The sequence below is a fragment of the Malaclemys terrapin genome, chromosome 9, assembly GCF_027887155.1.
Source record: "Malaclemys terrapin pileata isolate rMalTer1 chromosome 9, rMalTer1.hap1, whole genome shotgun sequence".
Lineage (NCBI taxonomy): Eukaryota > Metazoa > Chordata > Testudines > Emydidae > Malaclemys > Malaclemys terrapin.
In genome coordinates, this window is record NC_071513.1 from 19,878,401 (window position 1) to 19,896,115 (window position 17,715).

Genomic DNA, 17,715 nt, shown 5'->3' on the forward strand with positions numbered 1-17,715 from the left:
GACTCGATGACCTCTCGAGGTCCTTTCCAGTCCTAGAATCTATGGATCTATGATCAGGTGCTGCTTTTGAGTGCTACCTTTCATTAGCGCTGGGTTTTACAGATTTGTGCTGCACGTCCCAAGGTTCTCATCGTTGGTTTGTTTGCCTCCACCTCAACCCAAAACACTGTGCTGTTCATTCTCATGGTAAGCGAACAAAACAAAGTTAGTGAGAAATCCACAATATAAAGACAATTTTATTGCCAATAAGCTCTTAAAACTCTTTTTTTCCTGTTTCAGTAGGACCTTATTCTTCCTGATGAAAATCCGGTCATAACATCTCTCATTAAAAATAAAATTATTTTGAAATAAATAAATATATAAAATAAATATCATATACATTTTATAAATAGTTTTGTCCTTATGCACAGTATCTATGCTTACATCTTAATAATGTTTCCCACCCTCACTCCCACCCTCAACAGCAGGAAAAAAACACACACATCAGGACCAGTCCATAATAATCCATGTCGCAAATTCCAGGGCCACTTCAGCAGGGTACCATTTGAAGGGCATCTTCTTAAAACATAACCATTCCAAGCTTACCAGCAGCATCTGTATCAGTTCTGTGGTCTTTTTCTTTCCTGTAATCAAGTTGTTGTGGTTTGTTTGTTTTTTGTTTTGAATCATCATTGCATGTGAATATTCCACCTCTTTCATAACCACCAGGTAAAGACAATGAAAGATTATATGGAGGGCTCCCTTCCCATCCCCTATCCCCCACCCCCACAAATAACCCAGCTTTGATATACACTTTAAACGGCAGTGTTGAATTCAAGGTAAGTGCTTTTCTATGTTATCTAAGTTTATAGGAATGATGGAATGACTATTAATATAGTGCTCCAGGAAAAAGCTTGGGAACCCAAGTATGTACATTGATTGGACAGCTGCAGGAAATATCACCTATAGTGGAAAAGATCTCTGTACATTGCAGGTATTTTAGCAGGGTCCACAGGTCTGGGTAAAAAATGAGTGAACTTCTGGTGTCTCTTAGTCCTGTATCCTTCACGAGGTGAGCCATCCTTGTTCAAAGCCACATAATACTGTCTCTCAGAGTCGGAATGTTTGTAGAGAGTCGAGGCATAGGTGTTGTACCAGTTTTCTTCAAACTGCTCTCGGAAAACGCACTCCCTCGTAAGTTTCTTCTGTGTTGGGGGGGTGATGAGAAGGAGAGAAAAGACACACACGTGAACTTTATACTTGTAATTTGTTATAAATTCCATTTCTTCCTCGTCTTGCACCTCAATTTCCTGAACTTTCTTGGCTTCCTAATTCTGGCTCCCCTGAGGCTAGCCTCTGCTGACTGTAACGTGCACCTTTGCAACATGCTTCATTTCCCCATTCATTAATGCTAGAGATAAGCCCAAAATTATAAAAGTCCAAATTCAAATACCCTTGAACTTTGAGAGGGAAGGCAGCAAAATCCAAATTGAGATCTGGAGCTGAATTTTGCTGTTTTAAAAATAGACTGAACCAAAACTCAAAACCTGCACCCCCCTGGAATAAGGAGTGTTTGCAAGCTGTATCTGAATGTTGCAGCTTGGCTACATCTTTAATTCATACAGGGAAAGGCTCTGGCCTAAGAGGGCATCACCGTGCTTTGTATGCTGCATGATGCACAGCATTAAGGGCTGCTACAAGGAGATCAGAGTTTGCCCATCACCTTAAGCACAAGACTTGTCATCTATATAACGTACAAATACTTTTAGCTGACCAGCGATTAAAAGTGGAAAAGGGTGTAGTTAATTTCAATGGGTTAAATAACCCTGACATGCACTTTGAACTCTCAGAGCACCCAACCATATAAAATAGAATAATGAAAGGTCTAGACAGGCTATAATATCTGGAAAAGCCAGAGAACTGTGGCCTGAGGCCATAAACATAATGGAAAAAGGTCTTTGTGCTCAGCGGCATAGTATTGTCCTACAGGCAGGGCACCAACCAATAATGGTTGGTGCCAGATCCTGAAGCATAGTGTGGCTGCTGTGTGCCAACATTGCCAGCCAATCTCAGTCACAGGCACCACTGGGTCCTTTAGTCTGAACCTCCTGTATATCACAGTCCACTACCAGCCCCTGCACACTAAACCCAACAACCGAAATGTGACCAAAGTATTACAGCCCGCAGGAGACTAGACTGTTCTGTGCCCCAGGCAGAGAATAACAGGGACCGAGGTGCCAGGGAAATGATTAAGTGAGATATACCCAGATAATCCTGGCAAGTGACTTGTAGCCACTGGGTGCAGAAAGCAACCTCCCCTTCCCCCCCGCCCCCAAAGGTCACTGCCAATCTGACCTGGGGGGAAATTCCTCCCAACCCCTCATATGCTGATCAGTTAGACCTGGGGTAGTCAATTATTTCTGGTCAAGGTCCAAATTTCTTGGTCAAGGTCCAGACTCCAGAGAAAATAATAAAATAATAATAGAAAAAATAAGTAAATAAAAAGATTTTGGGGTCCATTCAAAAGCATGTGGCAGTCCAGATTTGGCCTGTGGTCTACCTATTTGACTACCCCGCGTTAGACACTGAGCATGTGAGCAAGAAATAGCCAGCTAAGCACCTGAGAGCACAAATACTCGGTGTCACCTCAGAGCCCTGGTCCTCCCTTCCAGTGTCCCATCTCCAGCTGTGGCCATCCTGATGCTTCAGAGGAAGGAGATAAAAAAAAAAAAACTCCCCAGAATACATTGGGGGAATCCCTTCCTGACCCCTGCTGATGGTCCACTAAAACCCTGAAGCATGAGCTTTAGGAACATAAGAGGCAAACCGGAAGTGAGCCATAGGACTGCTGAGCCTCTGTTCCCACCATCACAAGCAACCCCATCCTACAATTGCACTCATAAATTTGTCCAGCTCTCTCTCAAAACTATTTAAGTTGTTTGCCCCCACAACTCCTACTGGGAGGCTGGTCTAGTCTGGGCATGGAGCCAGTGTAATCAGCCATCAGAGGATCATCTCAGCATAGGGGAATTCTCAGGTGATACAGAGTCACTAGGACATAAGGGACCTCCCTCTCTCTCATTGGGCCTGGGGCCTCCCTCTCTCTCATTGAACCCTGTCTGCCATAACTGCATCTTGGCTTTTGGCTGCTGGCGTTGACGTTAAACAACGTGCAAGAGATATGCACCAAGCTGACAGCATGGCATGGAGAGTAGCATGTTTCTAACTGCAAAAGGACAAGTTAGATCTGTCACAGAAAAGATTTGCAGTCAACCCTCTACATTTAGCAACATACAGATTTATTAAATGGAGAAAAAATGAAAGCACTGAGGGAGTAGATGGCTTTTATCTTTGGGGCTGTTAAATTCACACACACACATTTATGCAAGATTGGCACAGAGAAAAATGACTTCCTTACTGAACCTTTACAAAAACACTAGACTATTCTACAGCAGTCTCCCAAAATATGGCCCTAACACCAGTACAAGATGCCATTTAATGGGCCTTTACTGTAGAATACTGTTATACCTTTTAATAAGGGAATCCTGGTCAAAGTGTTGACACCTCTTCCAATATTTGGTGTTTTTCTTAAAGCCCTAACTCTTGGAATCCTATGATTACAAGAGAATCTCTGTTTTCACCTTTTTTTAAAGAAAATTTCTAGTCCTTCATGATTGCAGAGAAAAGCTTGCAAATGTCACCTGAGTTGTACCCTGAAGGCAAATAAAATTAATACAAAAATTATTGTATTTATTATTTGTTTTTAATTCTCATGTTTTTTTAACATTTGGACTTAATGATACTGCTGTTAAAGCCACCTGGCCAGTATGAAGAACATTTTCTAATGCACAGGTCTGTGGTGGCAGAAAGGAAAAGTCCAATGATATTGTACTGAAATTAATTCTGTTACCAACTAAGATTATATGCTATTATATTGACATTTCTGTGGCATGACATTAATGGATTCTGTAGTTTGATTGGCCTGATTGTGGGACTGTCTGTTACTTTAAAATTGCAACTACAGTGCTTCAAAGCAAAACAAGCAGAATGCAAGTTAGTTTCTTACGTTTCAATAGTACAACTTAAGGTTCTGACCCAGAGGTGGGCAAACTATGGCCCGTGGGCCACATCCGCTGGCGGGACTGTACTGCCCGGCCCCTAAGCTCCCGGCCAGGGAGGCTAGCCCCCAGCCCCTCGCCTACTGTCCTCCTCCCCCGCAGCCTCAGCTTGCCGTGCCACCAGCGCAAGCTCCTGCCGGGCAGCATGGCTGCGAGCTCCTGCCGGGCAGCATGGCTGCGAGAGCTGCCGGCCTGCCCCAGTGCTTTAGACTGCACAGTGGCGTGGCTGGCTCCGGCCGGGCGGCATGGCTGCCAGTCCTGGTGCTCTGAGCGGCATGGTAAGGGGGTGGGGGTTGGATAAGGGGCAGGGGATCCCGGGAGGAAGTCAGGGGACAGGGAGTAGGGGACGATTGGATGGGGCAGATGTTCTGGGGGAGGGGGCGGTCAGGGGACAGGGAGCAGAGGGGGTTGGATGGGGCAGAGGTTCGGGGGGTGGTGGTCAAGGGACAGGGAGCAGGGAGCGTTGGATAGGCATGGGTGTCCTGGGGGGCCTGTCAGGAGGCGGGGGTGTGGATAGGGATCGGGGCAGTCAGGGGACAGGGAGCAGGGGGGGTTGGATGGGTCTGGGGTTCTGAGGGGGGCAGTCAGGGGGTGGGAAGTGGGAGGGGGCAGATAGGGGGCAGGTGCCAGGCTGTTTGGGGAGGCACAGCCTTCCTTACCCGGCCCGCCATTCAGTTTTGGAACCCCGATGTGGCCCTCAGGCCAAAAAGTTTGCCCACCCCCGTTCTGACCCCAAGAGATGGTGAGCACCCAACTTCTCCTGACTTCAGTAGGAGTTGTAGTAGCTGGGCTCTTTTCAGAAGCAAGCCCTACTTCCTGAAGTACAATCTCATTTTTTGTTATCTGGTATAATTGTTGTTTAAATTAAATTAAAATTAAATGAAACCAAATGGAAAACAAGAGTGACAAGAATGCAGATTTAGGGTCCCTGCTGTTGTGTGGTTTAAATTTTCCAACCAACATTTTTCTCAGTATTTATATACCAATAGACACACAACAGGATCTCATAATGTTTCCTTAGACATTACCCCCTAAGGGCTCTGCGTATGCCTTTTAAAACAAGTGTAACTGCACATTCCGTCCTTCTGGGCTGTCTTTCTAATCTGTGAACATGCGGCACATCAATTGAGAGAAGAAGCTTTCTCCCTTTTGCTCTATTCTATGCATGTGTAATGCCATGAAGTACATTGGTATACTATCCTCACTTCCACCGAGATGCTTACCAAAAATTAGCCATCTAATGTGGGGTAGGTTGTAGGACGCTTGGAGGCAGCGGATAATTATTAATTTATAGGTTATCAAAGAAAAACACCAACAACCCAAACTTCCAGTAATTTGGAACCATTGAGTCATGCTCATCACTAACCTACATAAATGTGTGATCTGATCATTGTTGCTCTCATCTTTCCTCCTTTTATTTGTTATACTCATTTGGTGCATTTTATTTCGAAGTAGATAAGTCTTCAGGGCGGAGAGTGTGTGCAGGTATGCTGATGAGCACAATGGGGCCCCAATCCTAATGGAGGCTTTTGCTCACTAGGATGATTTAAATAGTTCATAATAATGATGATGTGGCAAGTTTTGATTTTGAGAAACAAGGCTAAGGTTTGAGCACCACCATGTCATAAATCCTGTATCAGCTACATTGCACATGCCATATATATTTAGACATGCAGTGCATAGCTTATCAGTCAGTTAAATATATGCAATATAGGTGAATTAATTTTACTACACACCCTTGACTGCCTTTTTTCTGTTTAAATGTGTAACCTTAACATTGCATACATGTAGGGCTCTGCATTTAAATTTTGGGTTTTTTTATTTGGAGGGGTATTTTAAAGGACATGAGGGGAAAAGGGGGAAATTGCCTATGCAGAGAAGCATTAAATTATCCCTCTTAGGCTTTGAAGTTCACACCTCATGAAGAGAAATGGGCTTTGTGCAAGTGGTAGTGTGTGGGGGCAGCAGGAGGAAGAGGGTGAGTTCAGAGTTTTGCTGCTATTGTTTATTTGGCTGGTTTTCTATGAAGGTTTGTACACCCAGAATACACCAGTTTAATGTACGGTGTGATTTTAAAGTGATTTGGTTCAATCAGTGTAAAAAGCTGGGTTGTCCTGTTTCAGTTTGAACAAGCTTACTTCAATTTGGATTAAATTGATTAGGAATGGATTTAAACTACACTGAAATAAGCTCCTTTTAAACAAAAATAAGTGTGTCCACGCATGGGTTTGCATTGGTTTAACTAAACCAGTTCAAATTTGTGAGTGTAGAAAAGGCCTGAAGGGGATATATTTTGCTTTAGTTTAAGTCGATTAGCTCAAACCAATTCCTGACCTGAAAGAACACACTCCTAAACTGAAATTAAAGGCTGAAACCCTAGCCACGTTGAAGTCAATAACAATTTTGCCATTGACTTCAATCGGGGTCAGGTTATCATCTGGAGCATCCGCAAAGAGGTCTGCACTAGTTTAACTAATCAGTTTAAAACCCAATTTAAATTAAAATTGGTGCAGTTTTCTCATGTAGACTCAGTGTAATTTTGATGGATTGTGCTGGATGTATTGTAGTAAGACATTTCCAGTCTCCATTCTGCAGCAGCCCAGGGGCCTATTTCATCAGGCAGAGACACTATCCTATGGGGATGTCACAAAGGGGGTGGAGCTTCATTAACGTCCACTAAAAATCTTAGCGGATGTCTGTGCCAAAGGATTTTTCAATCACAGAACTTTCTATCCTTCCCTGTCCCAAATCAGTGCTACCAAGGCCTGATTCCTCCATAAGAACCATTTACAGGCATTGTTTGGAGGGATTTTTCCAGCTATTTTGGAGTTATTGGTAAGCAAAACAAGTCTCTCTTCATCAATTTTAAACAGGCTGAAGTGACTTTCCAATGGGATGAGACCAAGAATAGAAAATTTCAGTGCCAAAGGGGCATTTTTTAGAAGGTTATGAGAACACAGGAGTTATAATGAAAGTCCCACCATAGCTTTAAGTACAGCTTTCATTATTGAAAAGCTATAATATAAATGTATGCATCTGCAGACGTGTATATATATATATTCCTGTGTGAACCCAGATCATTCAGAGAAGAAAAGTGACAGGCTGTTCAGATGACAGAACACAAACACACACCCTGATGGTGCGCTATAATTTATTTCCTTGCCTTTAGTTTATGATCACCACAATACCCCTGAATGGCAGAACCACAAGTGAGCTACACAAAGCTCCCAAACAAAGGCTAATAATAAAAGCTTTATCCTCATCATGTTCTTGTGTGTTTTCTTTATCCCAAATATTTGTCAGGTTTTGTCAGAGCTTTGGTAGTCTCTCTGCTTTTTTCTACTTCAACTTTGGTTGCAACTATGACAACAATGGAATAATTGATAGGGGTGGAGCTACATGACATCCACAGGTTCAGTGCAGAGTCATTGGATTGGTTGTAACAGGCTTGCAGATGACCATGTGCTTAGGGAAGGCTGGCAGCTTATGTGATGACCCTGTCAGACTCTCACACGTTATATGGGCAGTACCCAGGCTAGCCCAGCTCTCAGAAGGCACTGTGTAAGTTTTATAGTATTACAATGATTATAAAACCTCACACTTACCGACCCATACAGCTCGCCTCTCTCATTCATTCCGAGGTAGAGTCCTGAATCCACCCCACGGATACTAACCAGCCCCACCGCCAGGCTAATGAACTCCAAAATCCCTAAAGAAGAGGAATACAGATCATTCAGAGAACAGAACTGACACCAGGTACAAGTGACAAAAATAAATCAGCCTTCCCCAGCCTGTTGGAAGACCTCTTTGTTTACAGGGCATTCCATGGGCCCTGACTCTCCTCTTGCTCACACAAATGTAACCCATTGCACTCTGAAATCCTCACCTGTAAAGCATTGCTATATTCTTCAGGAAGAGTAATCCTTTATGAATAAAGTATCATGAGTTTCCTTACCAGTCACTGCAGGACGAGACAGGTGAGTATTTTGTCCCTGGTCTGGTAACTGTCCTTAACATTCTGGAAGGCTCTATAGTAACAATGTTTATTATCCACTGAAAGTGAGGTGGTGATGGTCCCCACCATGCTTTCTGTTTGTGGACAGCCTGGGGGGACTGGCTCATCGGAAAACCCTTCGGAGGTTTGCAGTGACGGCACGGCAAGGCTATGGACGATTTCCCTCTCTCTTAGTTCAGAGGTTGGTTATGTACTTGTCTCTGCCTGCGTGTGTGCACCCAGGCATCTCAACTAATTCACTGAGAGCCATGGCATGGAAGAGAAGAGTGTGTTCACTCCCCCAGTCCAAGCTTCTGTTTAAACTGATGGGAGAGAGATTTCCACTGACAGAACATCTCCCTCCTTCTAACCTTTCATACTGCTCTGAATCTATTGCCACAGCTCCTAGAACGTCCAGCCCGGGGTGAGCACACCTCCCCCACCCCGCTCATGTTACCTCACACGGCTCCTCTTGTGCGTGTGCCCCAGAATTCTCAATGCACCACCTGGAGTGAGTTCACCATCTGCCACCTGCTGACTTTACTGGGAGTCACATGGCTTGAAACCCTCCCTTTCACCCACATCCGCTTTTGACTCTTTGGAAAGGTACCTTCCAGTATGTCAGGTGTATCGCTCATACAACAAGGACGGTATGGCTAAATATAGGACAGATGTCCCACTTTCCCTCCACTTCCTCAGTCATAGGGTAGGTAGCCTTCTCACTCGGCTGTGCAGTACACCTGTGTCGTGCTGGCAGCTAAACAAATGGCAATGAGGTAGACTTCCTAGTTCAACTTAAATTTTGCTCCCACAGATAAGCTGTTTTTTGGTTTTCTTCCTAGCTTGTGCCTTGACACTTGTGTGGTGTTAGAACTATTCCACCAGCAGCTATAAGACTGGTAGCCCTTCTTTTACATCTGCCAGCTGTGAATGTAGTCCCAATTTAATCTCTCCACCCTCCTGACTAACATACCGTGGACCAGATCAAACTTCCACTAAAGTCAGTGAGAGCTGCTGGGTATTGAGCACTTTTGGAAAAAGGTCACTTACTTAACAGCTGAAATATCGACTTCAGAGCCAAAAGGTAGACTTCTGTTTTTTTTAAATCTTGACCTAAATGTTCTTAATGGATTGGCACACACGTTTTCTAGAGGGTTAAATCTGAAGCTATATTCAGTTTGGGAAAACCTATCCTTCCTATGACCCCAGACTTGCTTCTGCCAGTGAAGTGAGTCACCCTGTTGTGACTCTACTACAAAAAAATGGAAGAATACAAATTATTTCCTTACGTTCTGTGCTTTCTACAAAGGGATATGTGGCAGGATCCAGAAATTACTTGTTTTCTAGCAAGCAGGGAGTTAACTCCTACCTTAGACAAAAGTCCCAGTCAGCCAGTCTGGGGCAATACAGGGGACTCTCTAAGAACAGGCCTTTGGTACTCAGCAAGGAGAGAAAGGGGGCTTTTTAGAAGGCCCAGTGGACACAGACTGGCTTTTGCTTTAGACTGTGGAGGTTTTCTGCTCACTACTGATATGTTTTCTGGGAGATGGCACGGTCCAGTGAACTGAGAGTCAAGAGGCCTAGTTTCTATTTCTTCCTCTGCAACTTGCTAATTCTGTAACGTGGGGCAAGTTACTTAACGTCTGTTCCTTTGCAAAGTGCTTTGAGATGTCCAGATGTAAAGGGCTATATAGCTCTTAACTATTATGCTACACCATTTTGTTTTCTTATTGTACCTTTAATCCATAAGAATCCCTTTCCTAGAGGCAGAGTCCGTGCTGAATGAGACTATTTTTATTTATTCTATTTTTTTGTTGCTGAAGCAACAAAATTCAGTTAATCAATTTACAATACTTTGGGGGTTTATTGCATTTGTGTTGAGTACATTTATCCCCTTGCAGTTTCACAATCAGCAACATTTGGGATGGGACATGAGGCAATGTGCCAAGGGGATTAATAAATAAAAGGGGGAGGGGGGAGTTGTAAATTGACTGGGCAAAGTCTGAATGAGAGTCTCACATAATGGAACAGGAATATAGCACTATCTTAGAAGCTAGGAGCCTCTTTCTCACCCAGTAAAATTAATTAATTTTTATTTGAGTGAGAAATGCCTGAAAATGTTTGAGAACAGTGAATCTATCTAAAGTACTTATACAACCCCTATTTCCACAGCATCTAAGTGCCTCATAACAGCCCCACTTTACATATGGGGAAGTGAGCACAGAAAGCCTAAGTGACTTGTCTAAGGTACAACAGGAAGACTATGACACAGCTGGGAGTTGAACCATAGTTTGCAAAGTCCTGGACTAGCATCTTAAGCACTAAACTCTCCTTTTCCTTTCCAAACGGATGGGTAAACAAAACTTATCCTACTCTGGGATAGATGTCTACCTCTATTTTTGCAGGCACTTATCTCTCTTCCAGTATACCCATGACAATCTCTTCTGACAATGTCACTTGTAATATTCTTCTTTTCTGATCATCTGAGTGGCACTTAGAGAAGCGAACCAAGGACAACTATGTTGAAATAACATTAAGAGTGTAACTTAAACCCACAAAAGTCAGGAGAGAGAGTGAAAGCTGAAAAAAATGTGGGCGGACATCCATCTTGTCCTTAACTCACTCCAACTGCTAGACAAAATTGCAGCTTTATGCCTCTGATCTCCACCAGCACAGGGAGTGGCCACTGGGGTTAGATCAAGAATTTACTTTCTAACTGTAGTGGGGTGTGTTTATGGAAGTACGTGATTTTCTTTTCCAACACTTGTCTCTTCTTTTGTGGCTTGATTATTCATTCGGCTTGCTCTTTGAGTCCCTCTACATAATATTCAGAGAGATTTGACTAGAATTATTGCTGGATGAAGTAAACACTGAAGAGATGAATAATCTTCTACCCTCCTTTGTAATGGCCAGATCCCACTCACTGTTACATTACTAAATGAATGTTTAAGGAACTGTTCAGCTGGCCGCACCTGTCCCTTTTTGCACAACTATATCCATGTGCCTGGGTGTAGGAATATCAGATGTTGTAATGATCTCTACAAACCTAAAGCTTCAGCTAAAAACCTCAACAACTGTTTGGTAACAGGTGCACTAAAGTATGAATGTCCAAGTCTTCAGAGGAGCTTCCTCTATGGATTTCATTAGCTTCCCCCCCAAAAAACAAACTTCAATACAGACTTTTTAGATCTGTGTTTGGGGGAGTTGTGTTTGCGGTCCTTATTACTCTCCAGTCTAAACTGCGACAGCCTGATTCTCTTCTCAGGGCTTGTCTACACTGGCAATTTACAGCGCTGCAACTTTCTCGCTCAGGGGTGTGAAAAAACACCCCCGAGCGCAGGAAGTTTCAGTGCTGTAAAGCACCAGTGTAGACAGTGCACCAGCGCTGGGAGCCGCGCCCCTCATGGAGATGGTTTTTTTAGAGCGCTGTCAGCGCGCCGTGACCACACCAGCCACGTTAAAGCTACACTTATAGATTAGATTACCCGTAACTTTGTTGAAGTCAGTGGAGTAACACTGGTGTAAAACTGGCATAAGCCAGAAAAGAATTGGTCCCTGGTTGCAAGGAGTTCCCCAGTGAGTCTAGCATTCACATAAGGAGTGTTTCTCCCTGGGGAGCTGATGTTAATTCAAAATCCCTTCCAGATTTCTTCTAATCATCCATTTCTTTGGTATAGGAAAAGGTCCTGGCAGACCAGTAATAACTGAGATATGGTTTCAAATTCTTCCAGTTTCATCTATGATTCTTTAGGCAGGACTACTAGTTTTGTGCTGACATCTGGGAACTTCTCCAACATGAGACCTAGCTTTTCTCTACACATCCTGGAGAGTGTTTCTCCAGATTCTGAGCTAATCCTATTCAAAGAGGAATGTGCTTCAACCTTTAGGCTACAGTATTCTCCATAAATATGACCCTGTTATCTTCTTTATTTCCTATGGACATATCTCTTGAAACCCATACTGGAACTCCCTCCCTTCGCCCCCAGAGGCTAGGAGCTCCCCATCATATTACTCTGATAGCATTTTGCTTCGTTGTCTTACTTTAAAGAAAACTTTGAAGTCTTGTACAGATTTAGACGCTGTACTCTGGGGATGGATCAGCAGAGGATGGTGCAGACACGGTACACTTTTTCCTGAACCCCATCCAACATTACGAGATAGATAACAAGTCCAGTTCCACCCCTTATCCCAGCTGCAGTTGGATAGATGCCATCGCTGTGGTGGCCCAGCGTGTTATCCTTGGAGTGGATCTAATTATCTGCTTAGGAGGTCAGGGTGCACCTTTCCAGTCTATGGGTCCTGTCAAGCTAGCACCCAAATCTCAGGAGTTTCTAAATCTGGCCACATTAAACTTAGTACCCTAAAGTAAACCCCATCTGTAGTCTAGGTCCTTCACCATGCTTTTTCACTTCCCCAGAATTGTGTAGTTTGCCTATTTCTGTAATAATTCATTGTCTTCTGACTGCTGCATGCAAAATTCAGGAATGCATTGGTACATGAAATTCTAATGCAAACCAGACTAGTTACACTGGAATTTAAATATTCATGGCTACTGAATGCAGATGGTGAAGACAGTGTGCCAATACATTATTACTTTGCATCTCTGTTGCAGCTAAGTTCAGTCCAACTTTATCTGAACATGAGGATTCCAGTGTAATCCTCTGGGGTCTTGCCCTGCAATTACAACAAATAACTATTTATTTTACACTGCCTTTGGGAAAACCCCGAAGGAGAAATCTGTAATATTTTATATCTGACGTCTGGTCTAGTTTATGTAGCTGGATGCCGACTGCTAAAACACTTATGGAATGCGAATGTTTCAATTTATTGAACACACACTATGATTAACTCTTAATCTTAACCTTGCAAAACTAATGAAACGTATTTGCTTGTTTTAATATGTGCAGTTTCCAAACTTTGTTTAGAGACAAATTAATTTTATCTTAAGCTTCAAAAAGTGGAACTGGGTGAGGTTCTGTCATTAGATGCTGATAGTTTATTACTACTTTTCTGCTCACTTTTTACGCATCTTTAGAAAAATAAAGTGGCAGAAGTAGATAAATATACAATAGATACAAAGGACTTTCTTTCAGTTCCCCTTAATATGGGAACCCATCACATGCTGTGAGATGAAAGGGAAAAGATGTGTGTCTTTCGGGAGGTAATTAAAGAGCACTTACCCCATGAGTCTATTACTACCTTACTCTGACCTGTCGGTTATGACTTTTTTGTTGATTTAGGCAAGGACATGCTACCTGCACCTGGTGTTTATGCAAGGTACAGTACACAGTCAGGGATTTGGGTTTTTTTTGTTTGATTCCAATCAATTCAAAATCCTTGCCTTCAGACAATAACAACAAAAATATTCATAAACTATTATTTCTCAGATAAAATGAATGAGTAACAAACCTTAGAAGACAGAATAGAAATCCTTTCAGTGAGGAGTTAAATTATTGCAAGCCACAAAGTCACAAGAATGTTTCTTACAACCTGTTGACTGTACAATTGAGATCACCAACTTGGGACTTGTTGATAGTTTACACAGACACCTGCACTGTTTGCCAAAGTAGCAGGAGTTTTTCTTAACTCTGTTCAGACTTACTGTACTTCTGTGCTTGTGGCTTGAGATGCATTTTTCAAAGATTACATACAGCCTCATGAGAGATCTGTGAGTTTCTGTGACACTAATACAAACTCTAAAGTCTTTTTCAGCTTTGTCCTGGATGCTAGGTAAATCAGCAATGTTCTGCCTATCCTCATTTCTCTTTTCCTTCTTCTGAAGGTTAAGGTCACCAAATATTTTCTCAAAAAAAAAAAAAAATCTTTCTGGACCTGCTGATCTGATTCTGCTTTGGGGACATTCTTAATGGCTCCGCAAGTAAGGCAAAAGAAAGGACTTTAGTCCACAAAATCTGCAAAGGCAAGGGGGGGGAAAAAAGGTTTGTTTTTGTTTGTTTCCCCAACGTGCTGTCTCTTCTTTCTTTTGCCTTTCTAGCTACCCTGAGCTTCAGAGGTTGGAAAAGAGCTGAAGTAACCAGCAAGTTGCTTTTTAAAAAAATCATGTTTTTGTGCACCTGCAGAATAACTTAGCAGTAGTAGAATAGGAAATTGAAAATAAAAATGCCCAAATGTCTGGGAAGTGAGCGCATTTGTTTAGAATTCTAATTCTATCCATTGCAGGGATGATTTATATTAATAATGTAATTAGTTTTGTATGTGAGACAGGCGGCTGGGCTCTTTGAACAAGTTCATAAAGAAAACAGGCACCCTCAGAGCCATCGCGTGTATTCAGCAGAGAAAAGACACCTGTTTCTTGGATGGGGGAAGATGTGGAGACCACTCTCCCACTTGGAGGGGAGGAGAAAATGGGGCTAACCCCTCACTTTCGGGGGGGGGAAGAGATCACAAGGAGGCATTGCATCGAATTCAATGAGGAATTTAAAAAAGATCGAAAAGAAACAGGAATAAGCAGAGGCAAACACGTGGTTTGGAAGCTAACCAAGTTTGAGGTTTTAAGGCTGTAAACAGTGTTAACAAGGTGACTCGTGGGTACTTTTCTCTCCTTTTGCACGATTCCAGCGAACTTTTCCGCAGGATAAGGTACCCTCAGTGATTCTGCCCCTGTCTCACCGCCAGGAGAGGACTCGGAGCCAGGCACTGAAACCCCTAGGGATTAACCTGACCGCACAAAAGCTTTTGCACCCTCCCCAGTTGCCCTGGCTGTGTTCAGGCGGGACAGACCTCTCCCCAGAATCCTCACTGCCTCTCTCTCCCCCCGCTTCCCCGTGTGGGAGTCTTGATTTGGCGTTTGAATCCGTGAACCCCAGTCGGACCAGGCAGGCAGAGAAGATTCCCTGATCCGCCTGTAGCAATGCAAAGAATGTGGCGCTTGTCTTCTGCTCAAACGCAGGGGGAAGAAGTGCAAAAAGCAGACTTGGCACAGGCCAAAAGAATGTGGAGGCAAATGGAGGTGAACTCAGGATCCTCAACCTGCTTTGTCTGGGACTGCAGGAAACTCAGCCCAGACCCTAAGCAATCAGTGGAAAAGCGAGACTGGAACACCCCGCCCTTGCATTCCCCCTTCCACTCCCCCCCAGCTCCCACACGTATAAGGAAAAATCAGTGATAAAGAATATAAGCTCCTTTCTTACCGAATCTGCTGTGATCCTGCCTGGTGCCATGCACCGTGCCATTAGGGAAGATTTCCAGATGGAAGCCCGTCCTGCAGTAGAGCTGCCTCCGCCTGAGAATACCTTTAAGGTGGGCAAAGTCAGTTGGAGATCCCCTCTGGAGCCTTCCTTCAATCTGTCCCAATCTCTCATTCAAAAAACCAGGAGAATCAGCTAAAGCAACATTCCCAAGAGAGGAGGAAAATCCATGCAAATCCAAATCCAGAGATCCAAGAAAGCCCCCTACCTCAGCCATCGCAATAGCAGAGAGTGTGTGTGTGTGAGAGTGAGAATAGTGAATGTCTGTACAAACAATAAAAAAATTGCTGGTCTCTTTTAAAATGTGTGTGTGTGTATATTAGATATAACTGATCAGCTGTGAGCTTGGCTGCCTTCAAGTAACTTCTCTACCCTCTCACAGTGTCTGATTTGAACGCCTGACCTTGCTTTGAATAAAAGTATTGTTTTTCCTTTGCATTGATCTCCTCTTGCCTTTCATAGCTGGATATGTCCAGCTATCAGATGCAAACTGCACTTTATATACATACACACTCCCCTTACATTGACATATTGGATATTTAAATGCAAGCCACACCTCACTGGCATCCCCTTTGGCTATTGCTTTTTTTTTTTCTTTTTCTTCTTCTCTGATCCATTTGGCTTTTTTTTTTTAAGAGAGAGAGAGAGAGAGAAGAGGGAAAAAAAGCTTCACTCCCTCTTTTATTATGAAAAAATGGCAGGAAAAGGCTACACATTGCAGTGAGGCATAACAGCTTTTGGCAGGTTCTTGTAAAACTGCTGATGAAATCATGGAGCCCTGTGTATGCAACCCTACTGATCCACAGACTGCACAGTGCTGCTGGCTATCCAAAATACTTTGTGCGTGTGTAGCAGTTTGTCTGTCCCCTTCCTTCAGTTCAGTGCGTCTGTTTAGTTATATCAAGCACACTACTTTCGCAAAGAAACAAAACCAACGGTCCCATCCCCCATCTCCTATTTTTCACACCAACCCTAAATGAATCACATTAAAACCCCTTCCCTATTCAGAAATCTGTATTGTAGGCGAAGGTTTTATTTTGTGGGGCTGAGGTTGGGGTTTGGAAGGGGAATGCATTTCAGACACGGTTTTTTGCAACATTAGACCCATCTGTAATTTTTTGTCCTGCACAATAGACATAGTGGTAGTGGTAGTGGGGGAGGGGGATAACATATAAGGAGAAGACTTTAGAAGCGTTTTTCAGCTAAATATGTAAAAACGGAAAGAGATCTTTTTGAAAAATGATACTGCAGATTTTATTACTTGATTTTACAAGCCACTTGAGAGAAGAATATATGGAAGGAGTTTCCAAGCCTGTTGTGGGCTTTCTCCCCACCTTTTTCATGTTGGAAACAGGTGTTTCCTAGCTCTCTCTTGCCCTGTGACACTGTATCTGTAACAGCAGCTGCTGGGTGAGCTGCAGACAGACAGAGTCAGGCACAGGGAGACATGGGGACCAGAAAATGCGTGGGGGGAAAAACTAAACAGGAGGGGAGCTTGAACCCTGCCTTGATGCAATAAAATGAACATTTTTTCAGAGCTCCTTTTCCTTCTCCGTCCCCCCCACGCCCCACTTTAGCTCTCCCACCCTCAGTTTCTGGGCTGCATGGTCAGACAGCAGAGGACTCCCAAAGGAAAGGAGTGTCTGTGCTCTTGACCGCTAGAAGGCGCTGTTGCTCGCTGTATTGCCTGGTAGCTGCGCTCCTGTCCTTCCACTTGGCCTGTGTGTGTGTGTGTGGGGGGGGGGGGGGGTGACCCGGCCCTCCCCCAGCCAGCTTGGAGTGGGGAGGGGGCAGTCTGGGGAGGGACAAGGCGATGTGCTCTCTACCGCCGCCCACTGGAGAGCAGCAGGGCAGCGCTTAGAGCCAGGGGAGGCAGCCAGCCTGCAATGGAGACACAGCAAAGGGGGTTAAAAACAATAATAGCTACAGGGAGCTGAAAATACTGGGAGATTAATATTCCTAAAACAGCCAACCCCCCCCAACCAACCAACCCACCCCCACTATTCAATGTCAGCGTTTCCGAGGAAAATGATTCCTTCCAATAATACTTTGTCCTCCTCCCACTGTCCGTCCAAGCCCATCACACCCCTTAACAGATATGACTAGAACCTCACTGTGTGTGGGGGGGTGTATTATCCCCATTGTATGGAGGAGTAAACCAAGGCACAAAGTGGTGCAGCGACTTGCAGAAGGACAAAAAGCAAAAGGAAGTGAAGCCAGAAGTCCTGCTTGGCACTCTGCTGCTCTACGCCTCCCTAGACCCATCTTTTCTTATGTGAAATATAATAAATCACTAACAATAAAAGGTGACAAGGAGTCTGGTGGCACCTTAAAGACTAACAGATCTGCTAGTCTTTAAGGTGCCACCAGACTCCTTGTTGTTTTTGTAGACACAGACTAACACGGCTACCCCCTG

The 17,715-nt window shown here is 43.7% G+C and overlaps 1 protein-coding gene across 1 annotated transcript; it reads right to left on the reverse strand.

Annotated features, from left to right (window-relative positions):
- Positions 1-270: 270 nt before the first annotated feature.
- FGF16 (fibroblast growth factor 16) lies at positions 271-16,018 on the reverse strand. The gene is made up of 3 exons (XM_054040130.1): positions 15,243-16,018; positions 7,703-7,806; positions 271-1,184 (listed from the first exon to the last, which is right to left on the reverse strand). Exons 1-3 carry the CDS (start codon positions 15,514-15,516, stop codon positions 939-941), a joined length of 624 nt encoding a protein of 207 aa, XP_053896105.1. The 5' UTR covers positions 15,517-16,018; the 3' UTR covers positions 271-938.
- Positions 16,019-17,715: the final 1,697 nt, after the last annotated feature.